This window comes from Podarcis muralis, chromosome 2 (assembly GCF_964188315.1).
Source record: "Podarcis muralis chromosome 2, rPodMur119.hap1.1, whole genome shotgun sequence".
NCBI classification, from domain to species: Eukaryota; Metazoa; Chordata; class Lepidosauria; order Squamata; family Lacertidae; genus Podarcis; species Podarcis muralis.
The window spans coordinates 8,595,393-8,610,239 of record NC_135656.1 but is presented as its reverse complement, the minus strand read 5'-3'; the positions used below and the strand labels follow the sequence as shown (position 1 = coordinate 8,610,239).

Sequence of the window (14,847 nt, the reverse complement as noted above, 5' to 3'; positions counted from 1 at the left end):
GATTGTAATTACCGTAAAAATTACTGATCATTTTGGATCAGCAGTCTCAACCTAACCTGCTATGTGGGGAGAGCCACGTGTTCCTTTGGAAGGCAGGTGGAATACAGTGCGATATACGGACAGCTGTTTTAAAAGATGTAACTGTAACTTAAAATCCAGTATCAGGAAAAAATAAAAATAGATGGTCCCTGTGTGGATAGTCAAGTCTGCATGATGGGGCCACCTCCAGTGACCATGGGGCCTGATGTAAGAGGGTTCTAAAATCAGTCCTGAAAGTAGTAGACTGATTGAGAATGACACACACATAGCTTTTGCTCTTCCATTAACAGGGTGAGCTGAAGCAAATTCTTGCCTCCCTTTGGGCTTAGCAATACTTCCTACAGCATTCTTGTTGAAGGGCATTGGAGAGTTAGGTGAGGGTCACTTTTCTGTTTTTCCACCAAGTCCCCAGACAAGAATGCTACAGCATCAGCCCCAAACACTCAGTCTCATAACAAAAAATACTCAACGGAGTTAGGGCTGAGGGTAGGGGAAGTACAATCATGATCTTTCCATGATCTCTAGAAGCTGACCCTTTTGGTCATTGTGGTCATGGAGCCAAATATCTCTTCCCAAGTTTAAAGAGTCTAAACAAGTAAAGAATAAGCTTGCCCTTTACATGCAAAAGCCCTGAAATTCAGCCCATTGGGCAACTGATCATGGGGCTGGGAGGAGGGAGGTAAGGACTAGCACCTTCTCTGCCCTCCACCTCCAACAGCTACACCTGAAAGATTCACGATGGTGTTCGATTTGAGAAGCTGAATGTTTATAAAGGCACTTAGCCGATTTCTGCCACGGAAATTCTGAACAGAAACACTCTGCAGGTTCAGCCCCCAACAGAAACTGCTCTATGGTCTCTGTGTTGGGCAATGGGAACAGATCTTGCTCATCACCAACCTTCCCTCCGCAAATCAGTATCACTATGAGGCTGAACTGAACAGCTTGCTCCAGAGTTTTAAGAGATACGTTTCTGTGGTGTAGTGGTTAAGAGCGGTGGACTCTAATCTGGTGAGCTGGGTTCGCTTCCCCGCTCCTCCACATGCAGCTGCTGGGTGACCTTGGGCCAGTCACACTTCTCTCTGAACTCTCTCAGCCCCACCTACCTCACAAGGTGTCTGTTGTGGGGGTGGAAGGGAAAGGAGATTTTTAGCCACTTTGAGATTCCTTCAAGTAGAGAAAAGCAGGATATAAAAACCAACTCCATGAATAAGAATTCTATGGAAAAGGACCATCCCTGCCATGATGATGAAAACTATATGTTTGGATTTTGCTGCATTATACCAACCTGTGGAATATGACAGTTCGCTGTTTTAAAATCTATTTGGCCACAGTGGATTGACAGTCTGGACACACGAAAACCTCTGGAAGATCTTTTGAATCAATGCCTATGCGAAAGCAGTGGTACCAGTCCTTGCAGTTTCCTTCACAGTAAACCACAGTTAGGTCACCACTGGACCTCCTGCCCCCTTCCTTCAAAAAACATAGTGTCCAGCAGCCTTCAAACAAGGAAGGTAAAATATCTGAGCAATAGGTTAGTGTATCCTTCCATCCCTCTGGGCATGATCGAGACACAGTAATGTGACTCTCTTTCAAGATTTGTCTCTTCTTGGGAGGAACAGCATCAATTTCCACTTGAAAATATTTGTCTTGTCCTTCAAAATAGGTTTTCCCACTGTACTGTTTTATTTCTTTTGCAATCCAGGGTCTAATGGCAGCCATATCCCTTTGTATGAACTGTTATTGGGCAGCAGAAGCAATCAGATGGGCAATGGTACATGTGAAAGGACCGTAGTCACTGGAATTACGTTGCCTGGGTATATCAGTTGGTGCAAAAAATGACCAGTCCGCAAAACTATAGAGATATTTTGAATCCATCTCATACAGACATTCTAAGAAGGATGTTATTGCATCAATCACAGAGTGGTTCAATCCATGTTTGTGACCCCCTATTTCAAAGTTTGCACTGACAAAATCTGTCGGCAAGAAAACTTGCGGTTAAACCTCCATTTATAATTACCCCCCCCCCCAAAACAACAAACTCTTGTCCCAAAACCATTTGTAGCTGAATTGACACAAGACAGGTGATTGTTTTTCATGGTTACTTTGGTGGTCTCCATCTAGTTGGTTTGATAATTACATTCACAGGTAAGATCATCACAATCTCTGCCTTGGATATTCTTGAAGTTTAGCAGCGTCAAAAATTTCCAGGTGCAGTTCTTCACAGTGGAAGCTATGAATATGAATGTCATTTCAATACATTAGCAAATGGTTCTTGCTAATGCAGAACCATTTCAATAGTGTTTTTATTTCGGTCATTCTATAGACATTGGTGTGATCTTACAATATAATTTGGTGGAGTCCATTTAACAATCATGACGATCCATGAGGATTAATGTTTTTAATATAGTGTTTGTTCCTTGGCTGTGCTCTGTGGGTTTTGTGGTTCATTCTGTGGTCATATTCATCATGTGTGATTTGATAGTGATTTCAGGGTGACCAAACATAAAAAAACAGAAAACTGTGGAGCTGTAACTTTTTAAAATATATATATATATTCAATTTTATAAGGATGGGGAAGTACAGAAAGGGAAAAGGGGGAGGGGATAGATAGATGATAGATAGATAATAATAATAATAATATATTTGTACCCTGCCCATCTGGCTGGATTTCCCCAGCCACTCTGGACGGCTTCCAAAAAAATGAAATAAAAATACATTAAAAAGTCACACATTAAAAATGCCCTGGATACAGAATTGACCTGTGCCTCCATGGACAGCTGTGAGTCCAAAATGACTCCCAGGCTGCGCACCTGGTCCTTCAGGGGCACAGTTACCCCATGCAGGACCAGGGAGTCCTTCACACCAGCCCACCTCCTGTCCCCCAAGAACAGTACATCTATATTGTCAGGATTCAACCTCAATCCATTAGCTGCCACCCATCCTCCAACCGCCTCTAAGCACTCACACAGGACCACATTCTCGGGGCTAACGGATTAAAATTGATTCCATGCAACTTGACCAGACAGGGCTCTAGCACTCTCCCGCCCCGGCCCTGCTCCCACGGTGGTGTCTACCTCCTTCCGAATATGAGCGACTTTATCTGCAAAAAAATTTGCAAAATCGTTGCAGGAGATCTTGGGGTCTTTACAAGGCCCTGGTGGTAAAGGTGGTTCCGTTAAATTGCAAACCACCTGAAAGAGTCTCCTGCTACTATTTTCTTCAGATGCAATAGAGGCGGTGAAGAAAGTCTTCTTCACCGTCGCTATCGCCACTTGATAGGCTCAACGTTGAGCTCTAACCTGTGTCCGGTCCAATTCAGAATGAGTTTTCTGCCACCGGCACTCTAGCCGTCTCAGCGATTGTTTCCTCTCCCTCAGCTGAAAAGAAAAACATGGGGCTGTCTGGGCTCCATGCAATCGGAGAGGGCGCTTTGGAGCCAGACAGTTGATAGCCCTGGTTAACTCCGCATTCCAGTGGGCCACCAGGGAATCAGCTGAAAGGCCATCAACATGGGATAAAGCATGCCCTACCACTCTCTGGAAACCATTTGGATCCATTAAGTGGCGGGGGCGAACCATCCGAATTGGCCCCACCTCCCTGCAGAGGAGAAGGGTCACAGAGAAGTCCAGTTGCACCAGGAAGTGATCTGACCATGGCACTTCTTTTGTTCCACTTTTACCTAGTGTCAGATCATCCACATCACTAGAGGTGAACACCAGGTCTAAGGCATGTCCGTGACTATGAGTTGGGCCAAACTTATTCAGGGACAGCCCCATGGAGGCCATGCTTTCCACGAAGTCCCAAGCAGCCCCTTGTAAGGTCGTGTTGGCATGGATGTTAAAATCCCCTAGGACAACCAAACTAGGTGTCTCCAGGAGAACATCCGCCATGACCTGAAGCAGCTCGGGCAGGGAATCCTTGGTGCAGTGGGGAGGTCAGTACACCAAAAGGAATCCTGTACTGCCCCTATTGCCCAGCTTCCAGAACATGCACTCAGAGAACTGGGTCTTCCCAGTAGGACGCCTGATGCAAGCTAGTGACTTTCTAAAAATCACTGCAACCCCCCCCCCCCCGCCCACATGACCTGGGTTGCTGTGTGTAAGAGAAACCTAGTGGACAAGCAGCAGCTAGGACAGAACCATCTGCTTCATCCAACCAAGTCTCTGTTACACATGCCAGGACAAATCCTCCATCCACGATCAAGTCATGGATGGCAGTGGTCTTATGAATCATTGACCTAGCATTGCACAGCAACACCTTCAGGTCATGTGGGTTTCCCTTGTTGAGCGCAAATATAACATTGAATCACAATGGTACAAAATAACTCAGCAAGCTGACATTTATCAAGAGTTAAACAAAGGTTAGTGTACTAAATATTATTTCCAATTCTAGGAAGTTTGCTATTGGAGAAATACCATATATGATTATAAAAATCTAAAGCAAGAATTATTTTAAAATATGATTTCAATTCTAGATCAGACAGACAAGATTTCTTCTACTATATATTTCTTTCTTTATCATATACACACAAAGCTTCTATTTTTAAACAGGAAATATTTTTGTAACTAAGGTCTACTATACAAATCCATACAGATGTTCATTTTCTTACAGTTCTGTTAAGTTGTATACAAATTATAAAGATGAGTCAATTATTTACTAAATTGGCGAGTTTTGCCATTACTGCATATTCTGATAGTTTCTCTTTTCATGCATCTATTTCAGGACATATGTCAGATTTCCATATGTTAGCCAACACCATTTTTAACTGCTATGGTCATATAACTAAATAGTTCCATAGACGATTTCATAATACAGTAGCTGAAGGAGTCATCCCCAACAGCATAGTGTTGGGGTCCAATGCAAATTTAGGTGTGGTTTTTTTACATTTTTTCATTTTGAAATGAACTTTCCTCCAAAACTTTTTGGTCTTTTCACAAGTGCACCATAAATGGAAGAAGATTCCTTAAGGTCTATCACATTTCCAGCAATGTCCATTCATTGCATTATTCATCTTCTGTATATTTTTCTAAGTTATATACCACCGAAAGAACATTTTTGTACACTCATACCTCATGTTACAACCGCTTCAGGTTACATGCTTTTGGGTTGCGGACGGCGGGAAACCTGGAAGTACCGGAACGGGTTACATCCGGGTTCCGCCACTTGCACATGCGCAGAAGCGCCAAATTGCCCTGTGCAGACGTGGCGCTTCAGGATGCGAACGCTGTAGGTTGCGGACGTGCCTCAGTCATGGGTTATGTCTGCAACCCGAGGTTCCACTGTACCAATTTTGTTTTAGGGCTTAACTTGCAGTAAATTTTATTCCTTTATTCATAATTGTTCTCATTGTTCCACTGTAAACTGCTCTTAAATTTTTTGCATCCATTTTGTCATATAAGGTTTTGCTTGTTCGGGCTCGGTGTCATATTTGAGTAATAGTTTATAAATTTTACCCAAAAGGTAGAACTCTGTTATGATGGACTCAAATTCAGTCTTTTCACTGATGGCTATGGTGTGTGATTTGACGGTGAGTTTAGGGAACCCCAATGTGAAAAGAGTGAGGATCCATGAGGATCCGTGCTTCAAAACCACGTTTTTGAGCCATGCAGTGGCCAGGAATCCGTGGGTCCGAGTTTTTTTGTGGTGCAGGCTGTGCCCCTGGCTATGACGTGTGATTTGACGGTGAGTTTGGGGTGGCCCAATGCAAAAAGCGTGAGGATCCAGGAGGATCCGTGCTTCAAAACCACGTTTTTGGACTACGGTGCCAGAAGCGGCTTAGTCATGCTGGCCACATGACCCGGAAGCTGTAGGCCGGCTCCCTCAGCCAATAAAGCGAGATGAGTGCCACAACCCCAGAGTCGGTCACGACTGGACCTAATGGTCAGGGGTCCCTTTACCTTTACCTTGGGGTGGCCCAATGGAAAAAGCGTGAGGATCCATGAGGATCCGTGCTTCAAAACCACGTTTTTGGGCCATGGTATGACCAGGAAGCTGTGGATCTGAGTTTTTTGTGATGCAGGCTGTGCCGCTGGACATGATGTGTGATTTGACGGTGAGTTTGGGGTGGCCCAATGCAAAAAGCGTGAGGATCCAGGAGGATCCGTGCTTCAAAACCACGTTTTTGGGCTACGGTGTCGCCACGAAGCCGTGGATTCGTGATTTTTGTGGTGGATACTGTGCCCATGGCCATGATATTTGATCTGATGGTGACTTTGGCCTGATCTAATGCAAAAATCATGAGGATCCATCAGGATCCGTGTTTTTTTAACCATGTTTTTGCTCCATTTCGGCAGCACGAAACAGTGGATGCGTGATTTTTTTGGTTCTGCTTACAGACTAAAAAGCGGTCTACAGTATCATGGTGTTTTATTTTGTTTCACTATAAAAATCATATGAATTCATGAGGATCCATGCCTCGAGTCCATGTTTTTGTGGTGCTGCATCCACGTTTTTGATAGTCCAGTCTGTAGGCGTGCCTTCCAGGTGTGATTTGACACTGCATTTGTTGGAGTTATTTTTTAAAAAGTGGAGGATCCATGAGGATCCGTGTAGATCCGCCTTTAACCCAGACCCAAGTGCACAATTATCAAGAACTGAATCCTACACAGGAGTAGACCTACCGGTTAGGCATTAGTGGGTCTGCTCTGGAGGAGGCTCTGAAAAATGGGACGAGAGCGTGCGAACAGAGTCAATATTTTAATTAATATTGGTTTATTAATTGGTTTATTAATTACAAGCAGACAGCAAAGAACCTGCACAAACAATGCTGACACCAAACCCTACGTATAGTAAGTAAAATAGAAAAATCGCCACCCGACCCCCCCATCTCCCCCCCCCACCTCTTCCCCCTTTTTGTAAATCAACAAAATCTTTAACAAATAAATAAATAACTACTAGTCATAAAAAAGGGCCTCCTCACCTGAAGGACATCAAAGCCCACCTGAAGTCCCAAAACAAAACTATCAAAACCATGATCCACGCAGATCCATGCGTGTATGGAGCGATCTGCGTTGATCTGGATCTGATAGTTTACGACTCCCTGTTGTAGGGTATAACATGTATAATAGTATGTTTTGGGACTTCAGGTGGACTTTGATGTCCTTCAGGTGAGCTTTGGGGCGTACGGCTTTCCTCCATCTCTACTGCGCAGGATTCCTCTGGAATTACAAGATCTTTTGCACAGCTTTCCTCCATCTCCACTGTGGAGGATTTCTCTTGAATTACCAGATCCAGCAGAGAACCACACTTCGAACAAGTAGTTAGACTCTCGCTTTTCACCGCGCTTCCTGGGGTAATCACCACTACAGTTTCTATTAGAGATGTATCTGTTGTGGTGGTCCTGATGCAACATCTCTCAATCCCAACCAATGCTGCACTCAGCAGCTGGAAACCTGCAGCGATATAGCCTAGATAAATGGAAGGTCCAATATGCTGCTCGCTGGGAATTTGAGGCAATTCAAAAGTTTCAGGGAAGTCAATTTCCCCATTTTGCAAGACAGCAGACGTGTTCCATACTACAGAAATCAGGACGAGTATCCCTGCAACTAAGTTCAGGAAAGCTCCAAGCCTAAAAAAGCGAAAGAGAAAATCCTTATGTTTTCTGGGCTTGAACACGTTGTACAAGGCAAATGAAATTAATCCCAGGGCCACTGAATTCATAATTGAAGCTAATGCCATTAAATCCTGTGCAATAAAAATTTCCTTCGGGAGGGTTGGATGCTGCTCATTGAGGTCTTCGCAATGCCAAAAAGAGTTGCCGTCGTTAGCAGGGTCTTTCCAAAAGCAGACATCCCAGATTCCAATCCAGATGTTTCCAGAGCCGATTCCCTCGATGTTTTCCACACTCCACACTCGCCAGTTGACACTGAGTGTTGACAAAATGCACATTGACAAGGCCAAAATATCCACCAGGAATGCAGATATCTGGAGGCCGGAAACTAAGCTCAGCCATTGGACCACCAGGGAGCCTTCTTTCACCCACATGGGGGGTTTGGAGAGGAGGGGACCAGGGGAGACATTGGCAGACATCCTGGAAACAAAAGAGAAGACAAGATGCAGTGAGAGAGGGAATAACAAGCATGTCTAGTCATTGAAGGACATCCTCCCTCCTGCATTCTTCCTTCCATGCACAGAAAGAAGCAGCAAAAGAAAAGAGTTCCTGCTCTCTCCCACCCCCTGGTTAGGTAGAGACATCTGATCCAGAGAAGCCGACACTCATACTTTCTTCCAGCACACTGCTACTGATTTAATCTACTGTTGCATTGTTCCTGTGAAAATGGCCAGAACCTCAGCAAGCTGTTGTGGATGGAAAGCTGCTCATGATTTTGCTGTTTTGTGGGTTAAACCACAGAGCCTAGGACTTGCCGATCAGAAGGTTGGCGGTTCGAATCCCCGCGATGGGGTGAGCTCCCGTTGCTCGGTCCCTGCTCCTGCCAACCTAGCAGTTCGAAAGCACGTCAAAGTGCAAGTAGATAAATAGGTACCGCTTCGGCGGGAAGGTAAGCGGCGTTTCTGTGCACTGCTCTGGTTTGCCAGAAGCAGCTTAATAATGACCCAGAAGCTGTATGCCGGCTCCCTCGGCCAATAAAGCGAGATGAGCGCCACAACCCCAGAGTCGGTCACGACTGGACCTAATGGTCGGGGTCCCTTTACCTTTACTGCACCTATCTTTTTCCACTGAACATAAGCACACCTGATGGCATAGTGAGGAATGTTTAATCCATAAACTTACGTGAAATGCCTTCCTCAGCTAGAGTCTAGCGTGCCAGGAACAGAGCAGGTATTTGCTAGGTGTTCCTGAGCCTCAAGAAGACTGAGCTGTTGGCCACTGAGCTGATGTTCGCCTGAGCAGCCGGCCAGCCACAGCAGCAACTGCTCTGCAGAATTCTTAGGTCAGTTACAGGCCAGTTAGAATCCTGACAACACCACAAATCATAACTCCAAGGTACTGGTCATTTGGAACATCAGGAAAGTGGAAAATGGGAGGGAACTCAGTTCCCTTCTTTCCCAATGCAGAGTGTCTATTCCAGGACACTGTGCAGGTAAAACGCGTTCTTCCTGAAGTCAGATTCAGAGCAGTTCCAGCAGTAAAAATGGTGATACAGTATGTGTATCTCAGTACAGATTTGTTTGATGGGTCTGAATGCATTTCATAAAGGATCTCCATGTACAAGAAAGGCTAATAGAGTGAGGCCCTGAACCATAAGAATTTCCTTGGCAAAATTATTGAAGACTCCTTACAAACCTATCCTTCTTCTTCCCCATCCCATCTTGTTTGGACGTTATAGTAAGGGAGAAGATCTTAGCTCTTTTCCTTTGCACTGGGACCACATGGAATTTGTGCCATGGGACCCCATCCCTCACACCAATATAGGCTATACCATTTTCAGAACCTAGGTGTCCATGATTTAAAATCGCTTTCCTAAGACACTTCCATCAAAATATTTGTGTTGCTTTCTTTCTGTTCCTTTTGAAGGACCAACCACATCTGCTATTGGGTCCCTGAAGCACAGATTCACACAAAGCGGCAAAACGTCCTTGCAGGTTATTAACAGGATTTTATTTGAAGTGCATATATGCAGAACAAAGGTACAGGGCGATAAGTACGCAACCTGCACACCCAGTCTGGGTGCGCCCCCTTGATATAGATTTGCAGAATAGAATACCACCTGATCTCTTGTAAGCCACCTGATTTCTTGTAAACCGAAAGTTATGGCAACTTCCAATGTCCTTACATGGGCTTGCCCCCCCCCCTTTTCTTCCTGCACCAGCCTCTCCACGCCATGAACCTCGACACGTGTTCAAATGTAAAACATGTGATTTGTACTAATAGCATTAAGATGGGGCTTTGTCTCCTGCGTTATCCTCCTCCCTTTCAACTTGCCTCCTTGTCTTCAGTCTCCCCCCGTCTGGGGCCACAATAACACCCATTCAACCTTGCTCTTATCTTTTACCCCTCTAAGCCAGACATTCCAAAGAGAGGCCCATTTTACTGTAACATTTAAGCAACAGAAAAAATCCTGTCCCGCTGGCTGGTGTAGAAACCTCCCCCCTTTGGGATAATATAGAACAATATTGTAATATGCCCATTCACAAGCAAGGGGCCTAAATCCATCTATTTCACCTGAAATAATTCTGGGAGCCAGCCTTTAAAAATCTAAAGGAGATATCAAATTCAGAGGAATTAAAAGCTTCTTCCCGAGTGGGGGGATGTTTTCAGGGGCTCTTTGCTTTTCCCTGCCTCCCCTTTCATCCTCACCTGAGGAGATCTTGGCCATTCTCTTGACAGGGACCTCCGTTCTCAGGCCGGATTTCTGTTTTCCTTCATTCCTCCTTCTCCCAGTCTGGTTCCCTGAGAAAATAAGAGAGAGGAGGTTTCATGCAAGTCAAGGTGTGCAATGGATCTTCAGGGCATTTGGGAGGAAGAAAAGGTTCAGGAACAAGCGACGCAGCAGCCCCCCAAGTGTAAAAACACATTTGGACATATCGCTCATGAGATTCGCCCCCCACCCTTTTAGGATATAAATGCAGAACATCCTGTGCTCTTATTAATATACAAAGTGGCGTATTTCATATGATAAGAACAGAGGAAGCTGTCTTATATGGAGGCAGACCAATTTTGGGAAAGTGCTACATGGGCCAGTCCACCAATTGGCTACCAGTGAGAACAAAGCAAAACACAAAATGGCTGCCATATGGTGTGGTATGACATAAAATTGCCTGGCTGTTGGGCGTGAAGGCCGCACCCTGCACAACCCTTTTCACCTGGCCTAGGCCCAGACTCACTAGCCCTGCAAAAGAGGCTCCCCTTGAGGCGGGAGGAACATCGCCCGGCTGTGGGGCATGATTCAAAACTTGTGTGGGATTAGGCTGGTGGTATTAAACGGGAAGCAGCAAAAGCAGTATTCCAAAAGGCAGTGAAGTTCTGCTGCGCATGCTCTATACTGCTACATGAATTGTGCAAATAGGCAGCAGAGTAGGGTGCCAGGTCCCCGTCCCCCCCTCTGCCACAGGCCCTTCATCTGCTTATTTTTCTTTGGGTAATATTCCAAATCTCCTGGCTCCTCCTTCTCTGCAGTTTCTGGGAATATTGGAACCTAAGGGAGCAGCACCAAGTTCTCCCTCCCCTGCAAGATCTCCACCTTTTTAGTTCTTGGGAATCCTGGCTTTGTGATTAGAAAATTTCCCGAAGAACAAAAACAGTTACAGTGGCCTCAGATGCTCCTTTGAAGCAGTAATTTGGAAGATCCTGACATCTTCTCTGCACGTCACTCTAGGCAGCTGTAGGCATGAAGGTGGTTTCTGCAGCAGAATTCTCCACAGAGTGCACAATTGGAGAAGTGCCTTTGTAACTCTTTGAGTTTTCAGGATGCCAGGAACGATTTGCACAGTTAACCCAAAAGATGAGCAAGAGATGCATTTGCAGGATCAAAACAAAGGTTTGTCCTGGAATATCAGTTCTGGGAGCGGGAAAGAGCTAAGTGCCTTCATGCCCTGCCTGGAAGCTTCCTTGAACCATCCGTCCGGTTTTTGTGGACATCAGTGCATTGGACTAGAATGGGCTATCGGTCTGTTTGCATGATCTTAAGCAATTGTGAGGTTGGGTAACTCGCAATCTGAACCGCAGTGCCATTTCCTAGAAAGTCAAACATATTTTCTGTTTCTGTGATATTAAGCTTTACTTAGAATAAGATACATTCTCCCCAAATCGCAGTCTCCCTCTGTCCTCATCTGCCACAGTCCACAGAAGTCTGGGTGTCTTTTTCTGTTGACCTTGTGCTTTCTAAACAACTGGCCTCCTCCCAAACCGTAGTGCTTATATACTGGGATGGATCTCGTACACGGAAAACCACAAGAAGAATTCATTTCCGCAGCAACAATTAACAGCCCCCCACAAATCTCTGAAAATTCCAAAGAGCTCAATATGGTTTCCAGAACCCTGAGAAAGCTGCAGTTCCCAGCACCTTTAACAAACTACAGTTCCCAGGATTCTTGGTGGGGGCGCCTTAAATGTAGGGTGCGGCTACCAGGGTTGCAAAGCCAAGTTCACAGTCCTAAAAAGAAAGCTGGCTTAAGCAGCAATATAGATTCCCAATTAAGGGCTGCTTCAAGCAGGAAGGTGGAGAGGCAGTGCGGCCTAGTGGTAAGACTGCCAAACTAGCACCTGGGAGGCACCGGGGTTCAAATCCCCCTCTCAGCTATGAAGCCACATCTAAAAGAGCATAGAAATAAAGAAGACCACGAAATGATACAAGCATGCCCCCCCCCCCGCTATGCAGCCTCCTTTGAACAGATGTGAGGAGGCTCGGTGTGCCATCCTGCCCAGGGCTGGGCGATGTCTGGTTTTCAACGTCAGCCGATGAGCAGGGCTTAAATTCTGCTCAGTTGGGCGGGATTCCAAGCGAACCCCTTCTTGATTCAGAAATGGGTTTGTCTCCTTAACAGTCCCCCTTCTTCGTTTTAGCAGGGGAATCCAGTCTCATTCAGGCAGGGGGCTCCCTTGAATTTCCTGCTGAAACCCCCAAGTTGTCAAACTCTATTTTAGCAAGACCTTCAACTGAAATCCCATCTTGATTGAGGAAGGGGGTTTGCATTAGAAGTGGGACGGGCGGGGAGGGGGAATAGTTTCTAGCAGCAGTACCTCCCCTGGTGCTTTGAGGACCTATTACTAATTGATTGATTGATTTTCTATACATACCTTTTGCAAACAGATCTTTTTTAAAAAAGAAACACAGTAAGCCACACATTTCCTGCAAATTACCCCCCATGACCATTCCAAAGCTAATAGTAATAGTAATAATAATAATAATAATAGTAATAGCAACATAGGGACGCAGGTGGCGCTGTGGGTTAAACCACAGAGCCTAAGACTTGCTGATCAGAAGGTCGGAGGTTCAAATCCCCGCGACGGGGTGAGCTCCCGTTGCTCGGTCCCAAATCCTGCCAACCTAGCAGTTCAAAAACACTGTGCAAGTAGTGCAGTGCAAGTAGATAAATAGGTACCGCTCCGGTGGGAAGGTAAACGGCGTTTCCGTGCGCTGCTCTGGTTTGCCAGAAGCGGCTTAGTCATGCTGGCCACATGACCTGGAAGCTGTACGCCGGCTCCCTCGGCCAATAAAGTGAGATGAGCGCCGCAACCCCAGAGTTGTCCGCGACTGGACCTAATGGTCAGGGGTCCCTTTACCTTTACCTTTAATAGCAGTTTATTGGGCCTTAACTCTGCATAGGGAGGAAACAGGGGTGGGCTGTCTAAAATAATTGTGCCCAGAAAAGGGTGGTGGTGAACAGGAGAGGTTTAGGAGAGAAAGAGTGGCCCCTCCCTTCCCCCAGCTTAATCCGCAGCTAAATTTGATGTGAAATGTGCTTTTCTTACAAAACCAAAAAGCCGGCCACAGGGACAGTCTAAGGAACAATATTTTGGGGGGGAGTGGGGAGATTGCTCCATTAGAGGTTCCACACTGTTAAGGAAAAATCCGGGTTGAGAGACTACTCAACAGCCCAGCTTGTCGGGGTACAGGTCCGCCCCCCCCCCCCCGCAGGTCCATGTGGTCAGTAAAAGAAGGAAATTTGAGCAAGCAAGCAATTTGGAGCAAAACAGCAGTATCCGCCCTCCGTTCCCCACAGGTGGTCAGGGTCTGCGGCACCGAGCGGGGCTCACCCTCCTGCTTGAGCCAGCCTGTAACCCGCCCTTGGCCAGGGAGGACAATGGCTGGCCGGCCAGGGGTGGGCCTAAGGCCAAAAGCAAAGAGGCTGACTCCATGGCTCAAGCCTCTTTTGCTGTTCTTCCTTCCAGGATCAGGCGGGCTGAGAGGCTTATCTGCCAAGGCCTGTGCCAAGTTTCCCACTTCTGAAGTTCAATAAAGTTGTGGCCAATTAGAACCCATATTCTGGTCTCTTGTCTCATCATTTGGAGAAAAGGGGTGGGCACCACAGACAGGGGTAGCGCGTGTGCCCGCAAGCAGTAGACTCAGAGCCTTTATTGTTGCGCAACAGGTTCAACAGCAGCCAGTGAACCCAGAGCATGGGGCCACATTGACTTTGAAAACGTTCCCACCATATGTCAGAAATATTAGGCCTGAACGTATCCTTTCGACCTGACAGCTCAGGGAAGATACCAAGCTTTATGAATCACATAAAATCAACCCCTTTGCCAAGTTCTTCCATTCCAGCTCCATTTTGCCCTTGGGAAAAAGACTCTTTCCCCTTCCAACTCCCCAAGCTTGAGGACATGGGTACACACTTCCTGCCCCAGGAAATGCCCAGAGGTGACCATTGCTGGGCTCCTTGGGTGTTGCCCTGACACAGCTGCCTATGCTAATCTTGAGTAACCCCCCCCCCCTTTTGTGACATGTTAGTGATGTAGCAATGATGTATTGATGATGCTGTGCATGCTGTATTGTACCATTTAACAACTTTAAAGATCCCCCCCCCCCCTGTAATTTCTGTAACACCTTTGGAGATAAATTTGCTTAGGTTCTGTAGGAACTGCAAATATTTTCTCCGCATTTAACTACAGTTCAGACGTAGACATATTTCCCACCCCCTTGGGTCCCACATGTTGTATAGATATGCAATAAATAACAACCTGGTACATAACAACACTCAAGTCCCTTCCAAGCAAACCTACACTTTCAATTTTTAAAAAATATATAAACCAATATTAATTAAAATATCGACTCTGTTCGCATGAACTTGGCCGGTCTTAATGCACGCTCTAGTCCCGTTTTTCAGAGCCTCCTCCAGAGCAGACCCACTTAAGCCTAACTGGTGGGTCTACTCCTGTGTAGGATTCAGTTCGCGATAATTGTG

General features: G+C 45.9%; 1 protein-coding gene across 2 annotated transcripts; it reads right to left on the bottom strand.

Moving 5' to 3' along the window:
• Nucleotides 1-6,722: 6,722 nt before the first annotated feature.
• LOC114589943 (claudin-34-like) lies at nt 6,723-11,915 on the bottom strand. Of its 2 annotated transcripts, none has more exons than XM_077923837.1 (2): nt 10,298-11,915; nt 6,723-8,068 (listed from the first exon to the last, which is right to left on the bottom strand). In XM_077923837.1, the coding sequence occupies exon 2, from the start codon at nt 8,065-8,067 to the stop codon at nt 7,069-7,071; it is 999 nt and encodes a 332-aa protein (XP_077779963.1). In that variant the 5' UTR covers nt 8,068; nt 10,298-11,915; the 3' UTR covers nt 6,723-7,068. The 2 variants fall into 2 exon arrangements, with proteins under 2 accessions (XP_077779963.1, XP_077779964.1); XM_077923838.1 differs by lacking the exon at nt 10,298-11,915 and adding an exon at nt 8,771-10,273.
• Nucleotides 11,916-14,847: the final 2,932 nt, after the last annotated feature.